Here is a 23,758-nt window from a genome sequence, read left to right as displayed (position 1 = left end):
GCAGGAACAAGAAGGTCGTTTTTTATTTGTCAGGGCACGATGAGGTAAGATTTTATTCATCACAGTAGGTGTACTCCTCAAACATTTAATCTGCTTAAGGACCTTGTAAAAGAGTATTTTTTACCTTTTAAGACCTCGACTGACTTGAGTCTCGTGGTTCTTTTAAGAAGGGACTTCTCCCTGACATGAGTGTGCTGAGGAAGGTGGGGCTGAAGAGGTTTGTCAGAGGAGAGCCACAGGAAACATGCTAGACACACTAGAGGAGGATTGCTATGAGGTGAGAGCAACTGATTATTAGCTTCTTTACCCACTTAAATTACTCTACCATTGTTTCACGTCCGTCAGCTTTTAATTGAAATGTATGGATAGAGTTAAAAGAGTGGGCCCTTTTTTGAAAGACTGAGCAGCCCAGATGTTTTTGACATGGAGAACGGATAAGGGCCAAAATGAAGCACATGCTACAGGCACTGGATAATTTGGAAGATTTATGAAGTGTCTATTTGCTTTATACGTCTGATCGACAAAGGCAGGGAAACATATCAGAGCCCAACTTTTAGGGTCCCTTTTGTCCCTTAGAATCTGCACATTTTAAAGGAATAGTTCACATTTTTTCCCAGGCTCAAAATGAAAACATACGATGAAAGGATTATAGGTGGCTGTAATCATTCCTCCTGTTTATACTGGCTGCTATAAAATCCCTTTCTAGAACTCTGTCAGTGTAAGTTATGGGGGACAAAACACTCAGTCCTGTGTAAAATTAAATGTTAACTTCAACTGTAGCTATATGAGGGTTCAGCAGTCTGATTTAGTTAAAAAGACATATTTTTTCTCTTTAGTCCTATTTATAAATTTTGGTGTGAGTTGCAGAGTGTTGGAGATATCAGGCGTAGAGATGTCTGCTTTCTCTCCAGTATAATAGAACTAGATGGTACTCAGCTTGTGGTGCTCAAAGTGCCACAAAGAAATCCCACATTTAAAAAACTCAACAGCGCTGTCTCTTTTCAGAAATCATGACCTGGTTACTTGAGATAATCCACAGACCTGGTTGTAAGAGGTTTCATGTAGGAGCTATTTTCTTTCAGAGACATTGCTGTTGAGTTTTAAAATATATTTTATTGGCGCTTTGAGCACCACGAGTCGAGTGCCAGCTGAGCCTTGTTCTCCACCGAGCAGTACGGTTCATTTCAGTGCGCTTTTTTCCAGTTTCCACTATGAAAAGTTGTGGATGGTACCAATGGAACTGTTCTGTACCGTCCCCATTTTTGGTCCCCCCTCTGTTGGGGTACCTAGCACACAGACTTGGTACTAAAAGGTACTAAAATGAAAGGATGTTTTGCTGCCTCTTGAAGCAGCAGTTGTTGAAGTAAAAATTTACTTTCACTGGGCCGACTGCCAGCAACTTTTAAGGTGGAACGTTAACTTGAATCCATCAGCACACCTTAAATATCACTGTGACAACTTTGACCATAACTTTTGTTTTTATATGACATACACTTTTAGTAATGAGTGGATCTACAAGTGTTTATATACATCAATTTTGGCCGGGTTATGCGAACTGCATGTATTCAAATCCTCACTAGAAGAAAAAAACAACAACTGTTGCTGAGCGCTGTCCCTGTGGGCTACAGCAACACCAAACCCCTGAGCTTGCCTGAGAAGGACTAAATGCACAAACCTGCTATTTTTAAATATCCCATGGAGAGAGACTCTCACTGCAGCCTGTTTTATTTTGTTCTGAAAATGGTGGCATCCAGCCTGGTTCTGTGGACGACAAAGGAGGTGCAGAATGATGAAGGAGGAAATACAGTGAGTGCTGGACGGAGCAGTGAGTGACAACAGAAACACTAGGGTCTAGGTACCATGTCTGAAGGGTTACTTTTGGTTCCAAAGGTACCATACTGAAAATGTTGGGGCGAAACAGGGCTCAAGTTCTATTATATTAGAGAGAAGGCCAACATCTCCAACACTCTGCAACTCACACCAAAACAGTCCAGACTGATAAATAGCACTACAGGTAAGAGGACAAATATGTTCTTTTGATTCTGGGGTGAACTGTCACTTTAAATGAAGGATTATCTCCTAAAGTTTGTCCTATAGAGCAAGATTCCCTCTTTGTTCTTCCACAGACTGCTTCCTTGCTAAGCAGCAGGACCGTGACACAAAGTAATTTGATGTTATAAAGGCCAAAATAACACTCAGACTGCTATAGCCTCATGTTGTCTTTCACCAAACTTGAGAATGTAATTTTACACACAGCCAGGACTTTGATTTCAGATCTCTCTGTGTCCAGCACAGACAGGAGGAACGTTTCCTGCAACCAGTAATCCTTTCACTGTATGTATTAGTGTATCAGGATTGTACTGAGATATAAGTAAAAACTTTGAACCTATCCTTTAATATTTAATAGTGTTTTATTTAGATAAGGATTTAATACAATCTATTTTATGAATTTCAACACCATCTGGTGTATCGAGGAAAAAAAATATCCTAATGTATTTTGTCCGAGTTGATCACAAACAACTTGTTGCTTATTCAAACCCGAGCTTCTCTTTTACCACGCAGCCACTGTTTGATTAGTCTACACCAGTGTCCCGCTGCTAATTGTGATTTGCCAGTTGACTGAGTAGTGAAAACTCCAGCTGCATACGCTGCCTGTGTTCTTCTGTTCCAGCATGTGCTCGCACACTTTGTCTGGGGCATTAGGGTGTTAATGGATTACCGAAAGGTGTTGACTCAGGTGTGTGTGTGTGTTTGTGTGCGCGTGTGTAAATGAGTGTGACGCAGTGCTCAAAGTGTGCGGGGATCTAGTTGAGACACCAGTCTCAGGTTCCCGTCCCTCTCTCATGCTGCCTCTCCCACTCCTCTCTGATCTGGATCCGCTTTTCTCACCCTCGCTTCATCCTTTCACCACCTCGCCACTGCACGTTAGTGAGCAGTGTTTACCCTATTTGTTTTCTTTGCAATGTCTCCTCTCTGCGTTGCCTAACAGTCACCTGCCCTCAACATGGATATCGGAGGACTGACCACAGTGGTAGCGAACTCCGCTTACATCAATGCCCGTGGAAGCATCGACGGCTCCAATGCAGCTGCAGCTCGGGACAAGAAGTACCACTCTCGCCTCAAGCTGCCCCACATCACAGTGTGCGAGGGCCTGAGGGATACCCTGGATCTGACCTTTGACACTGTCTGTGTGCAACAACCTATCGGCAAACGCCTCTTTAGGGAATTCTTGGATGCAAACACAGATTATCACGGGTCTTGCCGTTTGTGGAAAGACATCGAGGGGTATGACCTGGCGGAGGATTCTGACAGGGAGAAGAAGGCCTCCAAGATTGTCCAGCGTTACATGGACCCCTCTGCCAAACACTACTGCCCGTTCCTGTCTGAGGACATCATAGCCAAGGTGAAGGAGAACCAGGCGGCTGCAGGCGATGATTTGTTCACCGCAGCCTTGGCCACGACATTGGACTATCTGCGCGAGGCCCCCTACACTTTCTTCCTGGAGAGCTTGTATCTGAAGAGGTACCTGCAGTGGAAGTGGCTTGAGATGCAGCCCATGGACGCAGACTGGTTCCTGGACTTCCGTGTGCTGGGGAAAGGTGGGTTCGGGGAGGTGTCTGCCTGTCAGATGAAAGCAACGGGAAAACTGTACGCCTGTAAGAAACTCAACAAGAAGAGGCTGAAGAAGAGGAAAGGCTATGAGGTGAGAGAACAACTGTCACTCTTGATAATGAGCTCCTTTGCTCACCGTGCGTTTTGCTTAATTTTAATGGGCATAGCTTTAAAACAAGGGCTGCATTTACACTGTACCCAAACATGTTGGAGCAGTAAAAGAGTTTTGGGCACTTTATTGTTTGAAATGCAATATTTTTCAGTGTCTGACATCTTGATGCCTTTACTTTTATTATCTAAATATCAGTCATAAACCCAGCCCCAGTTTACAGAATGTGCCGCAGCATGAGTACAGTACTGCCGCATTTCCTCGCATGACATTTCGGGGAAACACAGAGCTCTTTTAATCGCGATGCATGCAGTGATTTGATTAATGAAGGCATTTTGCCGGCTTCACGTTCCAGAGAAAGTGCCCCGCGCTGAGCAGACTGCGATGGTGCTAATCATCTTTGTCTCTGCCTCTGTCTCGTTTGGCTTGAGCCTGCAGTTTTAAACACTGAGACAGGGATAGAGTGATTACTGGGAGCTTTAGTGGAAAGCTCTTCTGAATGGAACTTCTTGGCACACTTACATCTTGCCCTTGACTTGTTTGAGGTCATTTTTATATCTCTTTCAAATGGCATGTATATCAGAATATTCGTCTTCAACCCAATAGAGGAAAGGTCTGTAGTTCTAAGTTTCTCTGTTGAAAAAAATGTCTGTGTGCCACTGTTTTTCAAAAGCAGTCTTTCCTAATTTCTTCCTGTAGGGGGCGATGGTGGAGAAGAGGATTCTCGAGAAGGTTCACAGTCGCTTCATTGTGTCGTTAGCGTACGCCTTCCAGACAAAGGAGGAACTTTGCCTGGTCATGACCATCATGAACGGAGGAGACCTCAAGTAACGTCACATTCTTAGAGTGCAAACATGAACAGATGTCACACAGGCTCACTCATGTTCTTTATCCCCGCTGTGATGCGGTGTTATTTAGAGCCTTTTTAATTTGACAGACAGCAGCACTTCTCAGCATCTCCACTGCCAACAGCAGGTGTGCAGTCGACCAAAAGACTGATGTGACAGATGCTGTGATATGAGTCACCTAATAGGAACACATTTGCAGTCGTAGATTTTGACAGGGGACACCTCAAAATTTAGAACATGTGCATGAAAGTAGCAGAGGACCTTAACTTTGAGCAAATTAAAGACATCAAGTGTTGCAGAAAAGGCACAAAGCGGTGCAAAAAAGAATTAAGTGTTTGACGCTCAAAATGTTCTGGTGGAGGATCCCCAACCTCCCTTTTCATGTGTCCCCCCAAAATTTTGACACTAAACCTGCACCCTTGACCACATTTAACAATCTAATGTGCCACAATTCATTCCCAATGGTTCCCCCAAACTACATTGTCTTTACAGCAGGACACATTTACCTAATAATATACACATTTGGTTGCTTTAACAGCTGAACGGTTCTGTGTCTGTAAACAGACACATGGCTGCAGCTGCATGTTTGTCAGTTGCAGAATCTCAGTAACATTCATGAGCTGCTCAGAACCAGCTGTTGAAAACACGCTGGACTGCAGGTTTTATGCAAATTTGAGCTGTTGTTCCCCCGAGACATGAGGTAGAATTCACAAAAACAACCCTCAAATTGCACCAGACACTTAAAGTCACACTGTCAGAAAACAATTAATCACTGTAGGAGAGATTTATCATTTTAAAAATCCATTTATTTCTTCAAAATCAGATTTAAACGTCTGCAGAATGTTTGTAAAAAGAGAGTTTAATCAGAAAAGCAGGAAAATTAACATGTAAAACCCATGTAACAACAACTTCTATAAGTTGCATATATATAATACTGCACATGTATGCAGGTCGCTCACCTGTCCTCTGTTCCCTAAAGGTACCACATCTACCTGGTGGATGAGAACAAACCGGGGTTTGATGAGCCCAGAGCCTGTTTCTACATCGCTCAGATCATCCAGGGCATGGAGCACCTCCACCAGAAAAGAATCATCTACAGAGATCTTAAACCAGAGAACGTACTGCTAGACAATGATGGTAATACATTGTTAACTAAACACAAGAAAAAAACGACCAATATTTGTGCTAAATTAATCGCTAATAAAGATATGTTGTCAACCAGGAAACGTGCGTATATCTGACCTTGGTCTCGCTGTGGAGCTCAAAGAAGGCAAAACACTGACCAAAGGATATGCTGGGACCCCAGGTGAGTCTCATCTGTATCTACAAAGTTGATACTATACAATTGATTTCATATGTAGAGGTGTAATATTCATGTTTAGATATGTACATCCAAACATTTGACTTTGGGTCTTGCAGGATACATGGCTCCAGAGATGCTGAAAGGAGAGAAGTATGACACATCGGTCGACTACTTCACTCTGGGAGTGACACTGTTTGAGTTTATTGCTGCCAAGAATCCATTCAGAAACAGAGGGGAAAAAGTCAGTCACTTTGTTTTTAATTAAACTTTCAGCTTTATGCTCTAAATGGCTAACTTTATAGTCAAAAATGAAGGATACCTGCCTTGTGTTTAGGTCGATCGCGAGGAGATGAAAGAGCGCATGCTGACACGGGAGGTGGAATATTCAGAGTTGTTCAGTGAGCACGCAAAGTCGCTCTGTGCGGGGCTGCTGGCCAAAGAGGTTTCTCAGAGGATGGGTTTTAAGAACGACTGCTGTGATGAGATCAGAGCGCACCCATTTTTCAATGACATCAACTGGAGGAAACTGAATGCAGGTACCGTCTATTTTTCTGTAAATGTTCAGGGTTGAGTATAACTTCTACACCTGGAAATAAACATTGGCATTTTATTTCTTATTTCCTTCAGACCAGTGGTTCCCAAATGTTTTACACCGCGTACCACTGCTGCTCCAACTGAATCCAATTTTGAGATAACACAAGTCTTATCTTTTACTGTTTTGCACTGCAAAACAGTATATTATTTTTATTCTTATTCATATTCTTGTTCTTATTCTTATTTTTTGTTCTCATTCTTATTTTTATTTCATTCTTACTCTTCTTCTTATTATTTTTCTTATTGAATTCTTATTTTAATTCTTGTCCTTTTTCTTATTTTTATTCCTATTTTAAGTCTTATTATTTTTATTCTTAATCTTATTTTAATTCTTATTTTATTCTTATTCCTTTTCTTATTCTTTAATTCTTGTTCTTATTTTATTCTTATTCCTATTTTTATTCTTATTCTTATTTTCAATTTCATTCTTATTCTTATTTTTATTCTTATTCTAATTTCTGTTCTTATTTTAATTCTTGTTCTTATTTCATTCTTATTCCTTTTCTTATTCCTATTGTTATTCTTATTTTCAATTTCATTCTTACTCTTATTTTAATTCTTATTCCTATTTTTATGGGGCTAAAGGTGCGTGCCATGAAACAGGAAGTTGTATTATACATTAGGTAAAATAGGTGTTTGTTCTCTAGCACCACATTGTGGACTCCAGAAGTGGTACAAAATTTGCAATAGTTAATTTCCAGTGGGACAAACCATCTCACTCCTGCGCGCACAGCCTTGTCAACCGGTGTCCCGCCAGTACCCCCGAGTGTGAGGGTATCACTGCTTGCAGCTTTTATTTTAAATTACATTTGAGGGATTTTTTAGTATTTTAATTTGAAATCGGGGAGTATTTCTATGGTATTATGTTTTTAAATTAATTAATTAAATTTTCAAAAATATTTCAGATTTTCCTCCGTGTACCACTAGAGGGAGATTGGGTACCACTGGTGGTGCGTTAACTGTGGTTTGAGAACCAGAGTTTTAGACTCCGAAAATGGCTTTAATTCTTAATTTCCATTTCTCTCCTCTCCAGGTATTCTGCCTCCTCCTTTTGTTCCCGACCCTAAAGTGGTGTACGCTAAAAGTCTAGACGACGTTGGGGCTTTCTCCTCAGTGAAGGGAGTGACCTTGGAAGATCCAGACAAGACCTTTTTCGATGAGTTTTCCTCGGGCAACATCCCCATCCCCTGGCAAGAGGAGATGATCGAAATGGGCATTTATGGAGAACTCAACGTTTGGGGACCTGAGGGCAGCATCCCGAACGACCTCCGCAGGGAGTCCATTCTAGAGCAGCCAAAGTCATCAACCTGCTGCTTATCGTAGAGCCGCTGAAACACCTTTGAAGATATATCAACCACACAGAGCACAGACTTGTGCTGCACGAGGACTCAAATGCTCAGGACAGACACAAGTCTCTTCTGAACTTTCTGATCGCAGAGTTAAATCAGTTTGAGACTCTAAACTTTCATCGGTTAACACAAGAAGCAACCAGAAAAGACTGCAGGTGGACTTTCAATCTGGAATGAACTTAAACATAGGTTTAGGTTTTAAAAAAAAGAAATTTACTGACATTATATCTTCTGTTTCATTCTCTTTATCTCCTCTTTCTCTGTCCCTTTTTCAATCCTACTCTCTTCTCTTTGTGCGTCCATGTTTTAAATGATTGTATTGCTTTTAGATTTAAAATGCATTTTAAATAACACATTTTTAAGCATTTACATAGGTGCTGAGTGACAGTCACATGTTGAACATGTAGAATATTGATTTCCCTCTTTCGCATATGTGCATACCATGTAATGGAAAGTGCTTCTTTCTTAATGAGTTTACTGTCCCTTAGTTTTTACTATAAACAGCTAAATGACCCACTGCTGTTGGGATACTGAAAGCTGCAACACCAGAAACACAAAGGTTTTTATGCTTTTGGAAAACATTTTCTCATGTCTTTATTTAATGGTTCGTAATCGACTCTTTGCACAAATAGCCAAGAGCAGAGCACCTTTGATGAAAGCTCATGTAGTCTAGATGTTATGAGACAAATCTGAATATAGGGAGATGTTTACAGCAAACTGATTTACTTTAAAATACAAATTGTTAAGCAGACATTGACTAAAGTCAGAGATATCATCTGTATAAAAGAATGTTGGCAAATAAAATAGCTTATTGAAATGGAAATTTGAGCTTTATTTCTGCGTTACAGTCACAGCACAGTCCAGGAATGTTGTGTAAACAGGTCAAAACCAGATTTTTCTCGACATTGATTTAAATCAGTGAGAAGAAAATGGAATTTGCTTTTTCCCTTGAAATTTTAACAATATTCGTTTAAAGGTCCAGTGTGTAAGATTTTGGGGGATTTAGTGGCATCTAGTGGTGAGGATTGCAGATTGCAACCAGCTGAAACGTCTCGTGGTTTGTCTGTTCTGGGCCACTGTAGAAACATGGCAGTGCAACTTTGCGGATTCCATGGACGAGGATCCGCTCTCTATAAATGGCTCATAGTAAAGACAACGATTCTTAATTTCAGGTGATTACACGGTAAAGAAAACAGACGTATTATATTCCATTTATCCCAATATATCCCCCTAAATCCACCACACTGGACCTTTAACATCTCAGGAATCTCCACCCCCTGAAGCTCCTCCATCACTCCTTCGCTGTGGCCTTGTATATCCTCACCTCCTGCTGTGGGAGCTCAGCGAGCAGCGTGGCGTTAAAACTGCTCTCAAAGCACTCTGTGAACTTCAAGTCTGACTCGAACCGGATCTTGTTGGCCAACAGCAGCGTTGTCTGACTCCCCGGCCGACAAAAGTAAAGCATGGTTTCCAGCAGTTCCTCGAGGCAGCCATGGGGATAGATCACGTCAGCTGCGAGTACATAATCGTAGTTGTAGGACAGGTAGGGGAAGTCTCGCTTCAGGTCCTGTGCCCAGGTCAGGGCAGCCACCTGGGGGGTGTAGCGGGACCGGCCCTTGGTGTTCCGCATGAGGTTAAAGGTCAGATTAGGTAAGATCTCTGGTAGATCAGTAGCTGTCACCCATGCCCCTGAAAAAGAGAAGAGAACACCAAGGCAGCTGAAGTTTTGAGCCATGACTCCTTCTATTCTGGCTCCCAATAACGCAACAAGACAACATTTTAAGACTCCTATGTAGCCAACAGCCCTGTGGTGGCGAGTCGTGTTTTGCCTCCAGCTAATAAAATGACGTCATTGTGACATCAGCCCTAAAATTGTCTGTACCTTTCAAACCTTGGTCTGGTTTTAACGTCTAATGCTTGTGTTGAAATGTAGGAAGAATAATTGTAACTTTATGGATTTCTTTTAGTTGATACAGACAAGGGAACAAATAGAAAACAGAGGAATCAGTTCGATATCATTGCAATGATTCAAGTTATGTTATATGTCATCTGGAATAAAATGATATTTTTCCCACTGCATGATTAATGGAGGAGACCAAAGGATGACACTATCAGTCCAATAATCACTTGTTTGTCAAGATATCTTTACAGCTACTGGCCTGTTTACAATGCAGACATTTTAGTGTGGGTGGACAGTCACAGTCCTCAGACAATGAATCCCAGTGTGTCAGTGACCTGCTGAGGTTTCCTCGAGTTCCACCAGCAGGCCAAAATGTTCATTTTGTACAAAAGATTAACAGATACTCGTAAAATATTCAGTGCATATTTATGCAATAAACCTTCAATGGCTTTCCCTTCAGCCTCAGTCAAATAGACTGCAAGTACTGAATGTCTTAAGTAGGAAATTCAAAACAGTAACTTCTATAGGTCATGAGAAATGCTAATTTGATAAGTTTTTTTCCCCCTATACAACTAGCTGTTATTGCTGCAGTAATGTTGGCAAAAGGCATGCTGGTGACTTATGAAATTCTTGCAGATACAATATAGTTTCATACATACTGTACATATTGTGTTAAGTACAAATTATCATAGACTTACCGAGCAGACTGGCCACTATTGAGAGCAGGCCAGTCCCAGCTCCTATCTCCAGCACCGCTTTGTCCATCAGGTTCACTTGTTGCTGGTTGTTCTCCAAGAACTGACTCAAAGCGATTGCCTACAAAATAAATGAGTCATTATCACAACAACAGAGGAGATCAGAGAATGTGCAGATACACACGGTCACACAGTAGCAGGGCGTACCCCGGGCCAGATCAGAGCGCCGAAAGTATCCATGGACTCTCGGATGCTGATGTCATGACCAGCAAAAGAGAAAGACTCATTCCCCAGCGCGTAGTAAACACTCGGCTCCCAGATGTTCCTCCTGTCCGAAGCCTCTCCTGCCATCACTTTCTGGTCTGTTAATGCTGCAGAGGACAGTGTTACATGAAGGTTACAGTGCTGCAGACTTGTAAAACTCACCAGTGTAAAGAATCTGCATGATGTTCATCTGTTTCTCTGCAGCACAGAAATTAGACAAGTGATGGCAGTGACGAATTCAGAGATACACGTACTATGAAAATTCAGAGTTACCTTCATCTGTGGTCCGCTGCTTCACCTGTAGTTTCCCATCCTTTTTGTCACCCACCTCCTTTTTCTTTCCAGAATGCCTCTGTTGGATACGTTGACCAACTGTAGACAGTCTCTCCATTATCACTGAATGCTGTTGAAGGGAAAGTAGTTTAACTACATTTCAGTCAGGAACACTTAACTCAACAAAAACTTTATTTCCATTTGCGTATAATATTTGGCGGTATGGCTCTGTTCTGGGGCCTCTCTGCCTTTCCTAGGCCTATGCAGGAAGCCTCTTCCATGTGCCCATGTGGAAAGCCAAAGGTGGAATGAGAACACCTCTCTGCCCTTCCACATGCAAACAAGGAAAGTCCGAAGCAGAGAAAGGAAACCTCCCTGCCCTTCCATGCGCCCACATGAAAAGCCTAAGGAACAGCAACAAGACCCCCCTCGGGTCTCCTGTCTTGAACTCCAAGAATCTATGGGGTATCGTCAAGAGGAAGATGAGAGACACCGGACCCAACAATACAGATGAGCTGAAGGCTGCTATCAAAACTACCTGGGCTTCCTTAACGCCTCAGCAGTCTCACGATGATGATGGCCTCCATGTCACACCGCATTGATGCAGTAATTCATGTAAAAGGAGCCCCACCAAATATTGACTGCTTCAATGAAAAAACTTTTCAGAAGGTCGACATTTCTGTATTATAAATTATATTCTAATATTTAGAGATACTGGATTTTTGATTTTCATGAGCTGTAAGTCGTAATCATCAAAATTAAAACAAACAAATGAATTAAATGAATCTAGAAGACACAAAATTTTCACTTTTTGAATTAAATTAATGAAAAAAAGAAAAGAACTTTTCTACGATACTTTTTGAGATGCTCGCTCTGAGGTAACAAAAACACAATGATTCTTATTTGCAGGTGAGTTTAAACTAATGAAAACATATAGCTATGAATATTATGCACCATTTCTGCCAATATATCCCCCCAAATCCTACATCCAGAAAATTTACTATCTAATGTTGTTGCTGTCTTCTTAGTTTTTTTCCTTATTTAACTTTACACCTCTTAAAACGTGAAGAGCAAACACATTAAACTGCTTGATATAAATATATGTAAGCTATCCCCCTATTACATTTTACCAAGTATGAATATGTGTTAAAATTATCGTTTACTCACATTATTAGAAATACATTTGTATTCGGTAAGGCATGTAAGCCATGTGGTCAGGTTGTGTATCTTTACTGTTTAATTATCTGGATTATAACAAACATTTACATTGTTTCTCTGGCTTGTGTTTTATTTTTAGTGTGCATTGTTAAATGATTTGTATGTTTGTGACTTATTTTTGGCTCAGCAACAGTTGGAATGGATTCAGAACGGACTAGATTTAGTTCACTAGTCTCTTTGGCTGACACTGGACTCCAGTCTGGAGTCCAGCAACACAGCTGGTTAAAGCCTCAGGTCAAACACAGGGATACAGAGGACGTGTTGGATCGCTCATAACCACTGATGCACATCACATTCAGCTCCATGCAAATGTAAAGGGAACACTGTGATGTTACTTAAAAATTATTAATGTCATCTGAGGTATATGCAATACACTGATTTTCTCCTTATTTTACTCATTCACTGAAAAAGTTTTTAAAAAGTTGAACAAAAAACGACAAAAAACTTTCAATATATTGCTGAAACATACCTGTGTGAAGCAGTCGTCTCTTCTTCAGTTCTCGTGTCTGAATTTCTCTCTGCTGTGTTTGTCGAAGCTGTGTCACACCCCTGAGCGAGGCTGGGGTATTTGGACAGACAGAAGCAGAGAAACAGATTTATAATCTCTGACAGAGAGATGAGCAGCGCTGACCCCTCCCAGAACTTTACCATCAGCTTTTGTTGACTGTGTGTATATTCTCTATTACTACTGCGGCTTTAAAATCAGATCCAGCATTTTGCTTCCTCTGAAGATTCTTCACAACATCTGCAGAATGCTCCCTCCTGTCGTCCTTAATGAACCAGACATCTGGTATAAGCAGGGGTCTCAGGTAAAGCTGTAGGGATATGCAAACATTGGAGAACAACATGTTTTTATACGATGTGTGTGGTGCCAACATATTTGCATAGTTATGTTTACCCTGGGAGGGAGATCTGTACGAGGTTTGTTGTGGATGTGTGAGATGGATATGTGCCACCTGGCAGGCTTCACAGGGAAAAGTGTTAATTTCTAACGCAATCAGAAGGAGAGTGAGAAAACTGTTTTCACAGGCCTGACCTGGAATTAACACGTCCACCTTAAATACCTTTATCAAGCATTTATCCTTCCCCTCTTCACCCCCTGGCACGTGCCATCTCTTGACCCTCTCCTACTCGCTGTGTTGCTCATAAACAAACTGGACTTAAGTTTGTTAGTAAATAAACCACAGAAGAAGAAGCTGTGAACTGGAAAACTATTCCAGGGACTGTATGAAAGTTATTGGGGTGGTGAGGGGGGCTTGACTTTATAATTCACTTTGTAAATTAAAGAAAAAAAGGAACTTTGCAGGGTCATTATGTTTTATCAAACATCAATATCTTTCTTATTTTTCTGGGCAACTTGATCTCTTTATTAAATAGTGATGGTGGAGAGATAACAGGAAATGAAGGCAAGAGATGCAACAAAAGTTCTCACAATGATTTGAACCAGGGATGTTGCAAAGCTGTGATACAGAGACAGAATATATAATTATTCATTCATTCATTCATTCATTCATTCAAACATTCATAGAAGACTCTGGAAATTTTTTCAATGATGCCGAGCGTGAACAAAGACATTAAAAACAATCCATAAGAAAACAAAGAACCATCATGCATATCAATTAAAACAGATATGAAATCATACATGATAATAGCAATGAATGATCGCTAAAGTCAAAATATAGGATGATAAACATTTTGAGGTGTAGATGAAAAGCTGAAAGTATTTACACTCAATTAAAATAAGATCAGAAATAAGGCATTTAAACAGCCATAAAGGTGGCAGTGTCCAAGTTTAAGGTCTTTTGCAGATTAGTCCATGTGTAAGGAGCACTGTGAGAAAATGACATTCTTATATCATTTATGTAAATTGAGAACAATATTGTCCCTAACACTGAGCCCTGTGGGACACCTTTTGTAATATTTACAAAACCCACCCACCAATCTTTACACCTTGTAGTCTATTGGAGAAGTAGTTTTCAAACCACAGGCGGCCGACAGAATCAAGCCAAAATGGGAAGGTTTCTTTAAAGGTAACAAATGGTTAACTGTGTCAAATGCTTTAGACAAGTCTATAAACAGAGAATGTGTTGGAATCGGCTGCAGACTGACTTGGCAGAGATGGCTGCCATTTTGTTTTTTACATGGATTAGTGTATTGTGCACTTACTACCACTAGATGGAACAAAAAGTGTCCACAAACGAGGACAACAGGTCTAAGTTAAGTAGAATGAGGTATAAGGTCAAATAAACCCAGGAGGTTATATCATTTGTAGAAAGTGGGCTGAATTGTGTCCTTTAACAAACATTAATAGGTTCTTAATTTTTTTCTTCTTGGATTTAATAAACTATTGGTTTGTACAGATTTCCCTGCAATATGAAATTTATTACATAGACTTATTGAAAAATCTAAAAGTTTATAGAACACAATAAAAATTGGTAGAGGAAATACAGTAAACGTGATTTGTAGTTAAGTTGAACATGATCTCTTACGTACATTCCCACCTTTGATATTAGTTATTTTTTCTTGACAATGGCTTTTAATATGTGACTACATACAACCGAGGAACTTTATTTACCAGTTATTTGTCTGTTTAGAGCTGCCATGAACACCAATATGAAGAAAAGCACTCAGATTAGTGCTGGTACATATCTACACTATAAAAGGCTGTGGTGTGAACATTGTTTACAGTCTGTTTTGTACCAGATTCCAGTCTGTAATGTAAAGTTTATGCCTGAGGATGGATACAGTGATACTTAGAGTGTTTGTAAGCCGTGTTGTGGGGCTCTGTCAGGAGGATTCACAGCCTCGGTGCATGAACTCACACACAAACAAACAAGCTGACAACTGGTTGGGCCGCATGAAGCTTGAAAATGACTCGTACTGACAGATGGCAAACAGCAACTCTGAGTCACTCTCATCTAAACAGCAACATTACAATAAGCAGTCAAGGTATTAGGGGATTTCCAGAGCATCAGGATCTCAACACCAGGAGTCCAGTGCTTGCTATTTTATTTGTCAGTCATTGTGGATTAATGATGTATTGCACAGATGCAGGGCTGGCCTGAGATTTATGGGGGCCCTCGGCAGGATTTGGTTTAGGGGGGAAGGGCCCTCACTGGCCCCACGTCCACTAAAAGTGCTTGCTTTTGCCACTAAAAGGCTCCGATTAAAAGCGTCTGACAACATCACGGAAAGGAGCCCTACACAGAAAGACACTTAGATTAAAAGGTAAGATCACTATCACCAAGCCCACCAGACTCCATTTAAAAAAACAGTTATTTTATAATCATAATGGGCCTTCTTTTAAAGTCAGCAGAAACAAACCAAACGTCACAAAAGCAATCTTGGTTCGTCTTTCCACTTGCCCAACTATCACCAGCTCTGGGTTGGTTGAAATAAACTCTTAACTCACCCAGTTAGATGTGAAAATATGCTGACTCTATGCATGCTGAAATAACTGTTTATTTAAATGGAGTCTGGTGGGTTTGGCGACAGTGACTTTGGGGCAGTTTCTGGTTAAACAAAAAGGATCCTACCTCATCAAAAAGGACCTTCTCTGTAGGGATTCTTTCCATAATGTTGTCAGATATTTAGAATAAAAATCTGAGCCTGTCAGTGGCAAAAACAAGCACTTTTAGTGGACATAAATTAATGGTGCACAAATGCCCCAAGCGGTTGCATTGCAGCCTGTTTCACTACTGCAGCTGAAGTGGTCTCACTCAATACTGGACTAATTTTAAAAACTGTTGTTCCCATTAGTCACTTACACACAAGAACATGGGATAATAGGGGCCAGGTTGGGAATACTGGAGTTACCCTTTAATGGGTAATGACATTTTCCAACAGGTCTCCACAGATGTTCTTGTTTTACTTTGATTTCTAGTTTAATTAATTTCTCATTCATGTGTTTCAATGTATATACCCACCTGATGATGACTAAACAGATCCAAATATGTTTATAGGAGTCTAAAAATATGATTTTGTAATGTACCCACATGATGTACAGCAAAGCCAGTTATAGACTGGAGATACACATTCAGCTGTGATCTCTTAAATCCAGCAAAAGTCACTTTTCCAGGAAGGGGACAATAGAGAATCTGCAACACTCACATGTGTCAAATATTGTGTTTCTCAAACAATAGCTTAGGACTGTAATTTTTTTCATATTAGTAAATTTGCGCAGTGGTGTATGTCAGTATATGCGGAGCTGACGGCAATTAAAATAGAAGGATAAAGAGCTGCCAGTCATCACCTTAGAGGTGGTAATCCTCACCTCCACGTCCAAAGGGCAGGGAAAGGTTGTGTAGGCCAGTGGAAAATGAGTCACCGTCACACACAGCAACATGTGAGTCCTGGCAGGCTTTACAGTAGCTGCATGTGCAGCGTGAGTGTGTAAATACATCAGTTAATGGGTGCTAAGCTGCTGTAATTTAAAATGGGAAGGCGAGGATTGGAATCCATCGAGGCTAGATGCCACATCGGCAGAGGAACATAAACATCCAGGCAGCAATGTTGCAGACAGTGAACACAAAATCTGAAATGTGGGTGTGAGTGTTTTATATCATCATGACAGATTTTTGGCAACAGAGGAGATCAATCTCCAGCAACTGCTCCCTGATCTGGTGAAATAAGCCAGAATTCCTGGACTCCATGAGTTGGGTGAGGCTGGTTGGCCATATATGGGGGCTGGGTGGACTGGAGGTTTAGATACACCCAACGGACTGATGGTTGTGTCACTGTTCCTGGTAACACTCATCACCTAAACCTCAAAAACAGCTGGTTAAACCCCCAGATCAACAAAGCACATACAGGGAAACAGAGGACACTTAGGGTTGTTTTTACATCATGCACATCATCACATTCAGAGACATGGTTTGATATCATTAAAAAATTATTACTGTCAACTGAAGTACACGTGATATGCTGATTTTCTTCTTTATCTTCTTCTTTCTCATATATTAGCAAAGTTTCTTATTTCTCATCATGTCAAACTTTTCTCCGCAACAGACCAGGGTTTGCTCGTTTGGTCCGCAACAGAGTTCGAATGAGTGTTCACATCACTCAACATCATCCAAACTATTCGTGGAAGGAGGTTTGTTTAAAGCGGACCAAATAGCGCCAGTGTGAATGCGTCCTTAAACTGGTGATGGCTTATCTTGAGTGACGTTTAAAAGCAGCGGCCTGATCCACGGCTATAGGTCTGTTATTTTTGCTCCATGTGTTTTTTCACAGCATTGCAGGTAAAAGAAGTTTACCTGCTGGAGGTGAGCTGTTTGCAGAGGTGCAGTAAGAGCCTGTTGTCTGCAGCTCGTTATCATCATTTCACTCTGACAATGAATGAGAGACAGATTTTGTGGACACACATAGTTTTTGTTTTCTTATTGTAGTGTTCTCAGCTCTGAAACAGAAAATGAACCTCAGTGTCGTCTATAACATCTTTCCAAATGTAAGTCTGTGGAGCAGCTCCAGACTTTAAACCCGACATCACACATTTGAGTTTTAGCACTCTAGCTTTTGGATTTAGGAGAGTTGTTCATTTTTACGTTACTTTTTGGACCATCTTAGAACATAGGAATAACATGTATAAGTTTTGAAAAAGGGTCCCCTTTAATTAAGTGCAATTTAATATACCAACCAATCAGCAGATGAGAAACCCAGGGGCACAAGGGGCAACGTTTATATTTAGTGCAACTTAAAAGTTCAAAACTATCTGTTCAGTTAAGCTTTAAAGAACAAGCTGACTCCGACCACGTGGCACCACTTCCACACAGTTCTCCGCGTCTGCTGCGTTATTGGGCTCTCCTGACAGCCAATCAGCATAAGCTCAGTGGGAGCCATCCAACCAGATAAAGCGACCGGTCTGACAGATGATAGGAGATTAACGAGGTGAAATCAGATGGAGGAGTCGTTTATTTGATTCACTCTCCAGATACAAACATGACAATGAAATTAACCACTCTCATGATGTGATAAGTGAGTGGGTAGTTACGCTTTATTCCCTGACTGAACATACACACCTTCAGATATCGTAGTCCTCTGATCCAGGAGTGTGTGTGAGGCCTGCTCTATTGCAACTGGGCTTGCGATGGAGGCCAGGTGGCCACCAGGGAAATGTTCCTGGCAGAAGAACTGCAGTGAAACAGAGAGGAGCAGTCACAGTGGTGATTATGCACAACATTGTCTGTGTATGGCTGAAGTAGTCTAATTGGATAAAAATGCCACAGTGCATCTATGAGATAGTGGAGAACATGTTCATACCTCAGCATCTGCAGCCCTCTTTGGCTCTTCGAAGAACTGGTAACACTTCCCCTGGAGTATCACACCGTGGCAACACCTCCACCCTGTGGCCAAAAGGTGGAATTGCAGCATTTATTTTATTACTCCAGTCTTTATTGCCTTTATTCACTCTTTGAGAATAACTCTTACAAATATTTCCTGTTATACTTGATCACTGTCTGGGTGGGTCAATTTAACCCTTTCACACATGGTGGTCACTACAGTGGACAGCTATTTAAAAGCCATTTTCTTGTATATGCATTGGTTCTGATGCTATAGTTGCATTTAACTCACCACAGTGGACCTTTGTGCATCATGCCATACACTGCCACCTACTAGCCAGGTGTTGTCAGTGCAACACAAAGCTCTCAAAACCAAGATGGCCGACAGGAAGGAAGAAATGTTGTGCAGCTCAGGAATATCTTGCCAATCCTTCTATAATAGGAGACCCTGGCAGGTAAATAACATCTAGAAAAATCAAGTAACATCTAATGAGTGATACTGTTGTTAAATTTTCCAAGTATTAATTTTATGTTGTGAGGAAATTACAATTAATCATCTGTCCACTGAGCTGGGCATCATGCATCACTGACTTTGTTGCAACTTTGCAACTTTTTGTTCTGCATGTTTTAAAAAATGAACTTCATATTTTTTCATGCCGAAAGAGGAATAAAACACTTACGACAAAAAGAATTTTGGACTAGCGAACAGAAAACACCCAAACATTTAGGTTTTTATTTTAGTTTATACTTCTGTTCTGGAGATCTATTTAAAAAGCACGTCTCATTTGCATATTTAAAGGTCCAGTGTGTAGTGGCAGAGATTAAATATAATTTACTAGGTATGTTTTCTTTAGTGTTTCATCACCTGAAAATATCAACTGTTGTGTTTTTATCGCCTTTGAAGGAGCCGTTTATATCTACACAGGATGCTGGGCCTTGTTTACGAAGGTCACCATGTTGCACCATTGTGTTTCTACAGTAGCCCAGTATGAACAAACCAGACAATGGCTATACATAGTGTTATTCACATTTTCACCTCAGCCACTGTGGTTAGCAGCCCTTCTGCGATGAGCAGCGTTGGAAAAACGTGACACTGCTTTATTCAGTGGGTCTCAGTCATGAAATGTGAGCAGGACAAATTTGTGTGTAAACTGTTTAGAGAATGTTTGTAGTTTGATATGGCAACAGGCTAAGATGCTGTTTATTTATTATTGTCTCATTTGACGACATTGGGACTTAATAATCGTTGATGATGCTTAGTTTTTTTTTTATACTTATCAGGTCCTATTGGTCCCAAATAGCTATGAGAAATTAAAAATGCATACCAAACAAACATTCGGGTTCCTGGAGGATATATAACGTGCATTTGTCCCCCCAATAAAAAGATCAAAGTAGCAGAAGACTTTTATTTTGGTAAAAATGAAAGACATCGACACCGTACATTAAAGCAGAAAAGGCACAAATTGGTGCATACAAATGTTGAAATGACACCAACACTACATCCATTTTAACACTGTTGAATTACAGCATTTTCAAACTTGTTTCTCTTTACAGGATACGTTCACATTTTTTTTTTCCGAACCTATCTTCAAACAAAAATCACATGCACCTATGAACACTGATTGTTGGTCACTGTAATCATTCCTCATGTCCATACTGTATGTTTGGATATTCATACTATTTTATTTACACTTAACCTTGCTTTGGTGATTGCGTCAGCAAACACCTTCTTTCTCTTTGAGGTGCTGTACCAATCTGATCTCTGATCTAATGCACAGGACTGCCCTCCATTGCTGGCTCCTCAAAGAGCTCTTCCTCTCTGATTGACTCTTTCCCTGGTTCCTCCATCATCACATATTCCGGCCCCTCCATCATGCGAGAGTTTTGCTGTTCGTCTTGCCCCATCCATACCCTAGCCTCTTCATTTGGGTAATACTCCTCTAAAGGTAGCATCGGCTGCCCCAAACTGTCCAAAGCTGGCCCTTCGTCCATGAGAGCAGCATCTGGTATGATCTGTTGATATAAAAGAGGCTCTTCAGGGTCCAGCCCCTCGATTGGTTCTTCATCTAAAACATACATCTTCTCCTTTATGAGCCCCTCCTCCTCTGGCAGAGGTTGATAGACAGGATCTTGATTCTGAAATGACGCCCTCATAGACTTTTCCACTTCTGACAGCTCTGAGTCGTCGTCTTCCAGTGGTACCAACTCCATAATTGGCTCACCCACCACTTCAGGGTTTCCCTTCGCTCCTAACAGCACTGAATTGCTCAGTTTCTCTACAGGCACGTTGTCGTCATCCAGTGGCTCCAGCTCCATGATTGGCTCACCCACCACTTCAGGGTTTCCCTTCGCTCCTAACAGCACTGAATTGCTCAGTTTCTCTACAGGCACGTTGTCGTCATCCAGTGGCTCCAGCTCCATGATTGGCTCTTCATTCAAAACATAGGTCCTCTCCCGTATGAGCCCCTCCTCTTCCTCTGGCAGAGGTTGATTGACAGGGACTTGATTCTGAAATGCTGCCCTCAAAGACTTTTCTACTTCTGACAGTTCTGTGTCGTCATCGTCATCCATTGGCTCCAAGTCCATGATTGGCGCAGCCACCATTTCATATTCTCCCTCCATGTCGATGTGCCTCTCTTCGATGTCCTGACTTGCTTCAGTCTCTGCCTCGAGGTTCATTCGCCTCTGAAACACCTCTAGAACATCTGGCTCCACCTTAACCTCTGACTCCACCATAAAGTCGGGATCATCTTTGAGCTCTGGCTCCATCTCAACCTCTGGCTTCATGTCAACCTTGAATTCAGCCATGACTTCTGGCTCCACCTCCACTTCTGGCTCAGCTTTCACCTCAGGCTCCACCTTCACTTCAGGCTCCACCTTCACTTCAGGCTTCACCTTCACCTCTGGCTCCGGTTTATCCTCTGTCTTTACTTCAACCTCTTGCTTCTCTTCTACTTGTGGCTTCACTTTGCTCTCTAGCTCCACCACGCTCGGCTTCATGTCCACTGGCACTGGAGCCAGTTTTTCCTGCTGCTCCTCTGAGCTTGGCTTGATTTGTGGTGCGGGTTCCTCCACCACCACATGACCCTGCACAGGAACCCAGTCTCCCTTGACAGGGCTCTGGTTTTCTTCAGTCAACACAGGGTTTTGTGCCATGTCTTGAGCAAATGGTGGCATCCCCAGAGCCACTGCAAAGAGACAATAAAAGACAAAATAGTTGAAGTTAGACAGATTCCCTTACCTGCATCCACAGACAGATTATGAGACAACAGGCATATAAAAGCCCTCCTAGATAGGAGCAAGACAGTCAGACTGTCAGGCTGTGTGTCTCTTTGTGCTCATTTCGTGGTCACTCTGCATATTTTATGGTCATTTTGCTTCTCTTTGTGGTAATTTTGAGTCTTTTTGTGATCTTTCGGTGTCTTTGTGTTGTCATTTCATAGACTTTCCAACAAGAAATGTCAACAGCAGTCACTTCAGATGGTAGACAATACCACAAAATTTGGTTTCGATCTGATGCCACATAAAACACGGCCAGAATTGACGATAACGAACCATACTTTCATGCAGGGGTCAGTAGTGTGTGCTGATTTACGAGGTGAATAATCAGTCTACTAGAGTAAAAGCTAACCAATTACAGTTTGAAGATGTAAAATTAACCAATGCTAAAGATCCGGTTTGACTTTGATTTAATTTCATTACAGTATACCTTGATATTCCTTGCCTGAACCTCTCTGAAAAGACTCTGCCAGTGAACTTTGTCTCTGTGTCTGGGGTCTGGATTCTGAGGCTTATTTTCTGTAACAGCCCCAAATTCTCTTTCTCCTGTTTTTTTCTTCTGTTTGTTCAGCCATTGCTGCAATTATGTGTCGAATTATACAAGTAAGGATTCCCCCCTCATTGAGTGTGCATAACAGGGCAACAGCAGTGAAAAACAAAGAGTTCAAGCACTTGATGCGTTCGTAACATTGTTTACATAGACAATTTCACTCTAGAAGTACAAATGGGCGTAGCGTAGAAGAGATATACTGATCCCTTTTTTGATATTGATCGTATTGACACTTTAAATGGAATCATAGTATCTGTAGTATTGATATCTTGGTATTGCTCAGCCTACCCCTATCAAATGGAGGCTGGACTCCGAATTGTCTGGCCTGTCTGTGCCAGGTAGGCTTGTTCAGTAATCCACCCATGCATATTGAATCCATACACAATTGCCTCAAATTTTGCTCATTATTTACTTTAATTTATACTACTTCTTGCTAAAACAGGTAAAGTTTGAATGAATTAATGTGCCATGTAAAGCATTTCCAAATCCTGAACTATTACAGAAAACAGACTGACCTGTACATGATATGATGAGATAAACACAGCGTTGATCATTAACTAGACTCTCTCAAAGGACGTGATAACGCTCATAGACCAAATCACAGGCAGATATGTTTTAACTTCAGACACAATAAAAAACAGAAGTAGGAATCAGTCTTTTGGAGAACACACTCGTAGAAAAATGTAAAAGAAATCTCTTACCTGCCAGGCTCAGCGAGAGCAATGCCAGCGTCTTCATCCTGATCTGTTTGACTGAATCTGTGTTTCAGATTGTAGGCTGTGATTTACTGTCAGATGTGTCTGTGAGTTATTTCCACCTGTTAATGTGTTCCTTCTTCCGTGTGCGACTGCTATTTATCAGTGATTGCTTATGGTACACCTAATCTTTATGAACACCATAAGTCCTACCCCTTTTATTTCTACTGTCTTTCAGTAAGTCATAAAACGGGACCTTCCCGTTACTTTATCTCGACTAAAGAACATGTTTTTTCTCTTTGTTTCCTCTTGGCATGAAGTCGGTCATAAATCAGTGGGTAGAAAGGTCACATTCAAGGCTCCTCCAAAGAAATTAATGACCACGAAGTGAACAATCATATCTGAATCAGAACTGTTGATCAAGACAGATCAAAACAACTCTATGACAGACTCACAGTATATATGTTTGTATTCTCACATTCACCTGTTATTGATTCTGTTTGCCATGGATTATATGGGTGCAACTGAGCATAAATACACACTCACTAGCCTTTTTATTAGGTACACCTTGCTAGTACAGGGTTGGACCCCTTTTGCCTTCAGACCTGCCTTAATTCTTGGTGTCATAGATTCAACAAGGTGCTGGAAACATTCCTCAGAGATGTTGGTCCATATTGACATGATGACATCACACAGTTGCTGCAGATTTGTTGGCTGCACATCCATGATGTGAATCTCCCGTTCCACCACATCCCAAAGGTGCTCTATTGGACTGAGATCTGGTGACTGTG

At 41.1% G+C, this 23,758-nt stretch overlaps 3 protein-coding genes across 4 annotated transcripts; 1 reads left to right on the top strand and 2 right to left on the bottom strand.

Moving 5' to 3' along the window:
* The first annotated feature begins 31 nt into the window (after window positions 1-31).
* On the top strand, window positions 32-8,626 carry LOC126392823 (rhodopsin kinase GRK1-like). Of its 2 annotated transcripts, XM_050048489.1 has the most exons (9): window positions 32-44; window positions 168-277; window positions 2,990-3,703; window positions 4,421-4,548; window positions 5,549-5,706; window positions 5,792-5,875; window positions 5,989-6,113; window positions 6,207-6,408; window positions 7,500-8,626. In XM_050048489.1, exons 2-9 carry the CDS (start codon window positions 245-247, stop codon window positions 7,787-7,789), a joined length of 1,734 nt encoding a protein of 577 aa, XP_049904446.1. In that variant the 5' UTR covers window positions 32-44; window positions 168-244; the 3' UTR covers window positions 7,790-8,626. The 2 variants fall into 2 exon arrangements, with proteins under 2 accessions (XP_049904446.1, XP_049904445.1); XM_050048488.1 differs by lacking the exon at window positions 32-44 and having other exon boundaries at window positions 93-277.
* A 287-nt stretch (window positions 8,627-8,913) lies between these two features.
* On the bottom strand, window positions 8,914-11,065 carry mettl21cb (methyltransferase 21C, AARS1 lysine b). Its single transcript, XM_050048504.1, has 4 exons — window positions 10,948-11,065; window positions 10,618-10,781; window positions 10,414-10,531; window positions 8,914-9,504 (listed from the first exon to the last, which is right to left on the bottom strand). The coding sequence occupies exons 1-4, from the start codon at window positions 11,063-11,065 to the stop codon at window positions 9,107-9,109; spliced, it is 798 nt and encodes a 265-aa protein (XP_049904461.1). The 3' UTR covers window positions 8,914-9,106.
* An 8,770-nt stretch (window positions 11,066-19,835) lies between these two features.
* LOC126392825 (cytadherence high molecular weight protein 1-like) lies at window positions 19,836-23,127 on the bottom strand. Its single transcript, XM_050048491.1, has 2 exons — window positions 22,974-23,127; window positions 19,836-21,631 (listed from the first exon to the last, which is right to left on the bottom strand). Exons 1-2 carry the CDS (start codon window positions 23,008-23,010, stop codon window positions 20,211-20,213), a joined length of 1,458 nt encoding a protein of 485 aa, XP_049904448.1. The 5' UTR covers window positions 23,011-23,127; the 3' UTR covers window positions 19,836-20,210.
* Window positions 23,128-23,758: the final 631 nt, after the last annotated feature.

This window comes from Epinephelus moara, chromosome 7 (genome assembly GCF_006386435.1).
Source record: "Epinephelus moara isolate mb chromosome 7, YSFRI_EMoa_1.0, whole genome shotgun sequence".
NCBI lineage: Eukaryota > Metazoa > Chordata > Actinopteri > Perciformes > Serranidae > Epinephelus > Epinephelus moara.
The sequence above is the reverse complement of the archived record's forward strand: the minus strand, read 5'-3'. Positions and strand labels throughout refer to the sequence as shown.

Excerpts from the sequence above, each read along its gene's own strand:
- LOC126392823 (XM_050048489.1), top strand. The coding sequence starts at position 245 with ATGCTAGACACACTAGAGGAGGATTGCTATGAG. Across the intron at positions 3,704-4,420 it reads AGAAGAGGAAAGGCTATGAG|GGGGCGATGGTGGAGAAGAG; the intron begins GTGAGAGAACAA and ends TTCTTCCTGTAG. Across the intron at positions 6,409-7,499 it reads CTGGAGGAAACTGAATGCAG|GTATTCTGCCTCCTCCTTTT; the intron begins GTACCGTCTATT and ends TCTCCTCTCCAG.
- mettl21cb (XM_050048504.1), bottom strand. The coding sequence starts at position 11,065 with ATGGAGAGACTGTCTACAGTTGGTCAACGTATCCAACAGAGGCATTCT. Across the intron at positions 10,782-10,947 it reads GCAGCGGACCACAGATGAAG|CATTAACAGACCAGAAAGTG; the intron begins GTAACTCTGAAT and ends TGTCCTCTGCAG. Across the intron at positions 10,532-10,617 it reads GCGCTCTGATCTGGCCCGGG|GCAATCGCTTTGAGTCAGTT; the intron begins GTACGCCCTGCT and ends TTTATTTTGTAG.
- LOC126392825 (XM_050048491.1), bottom strand. The coding sequence starts at position 23,010 with ATGAAGACGCTGGCATTGCTCTCGCTGAGCCTGGCAG. Across the intron at positions 21,632-22,973 it reads GCTCTCGCTGAGCCTGGCAG|TGGCTCTGGGGATGCCACCA; the intron begins GTAAGAGATTTC and ends GTCTCTTTGCAG.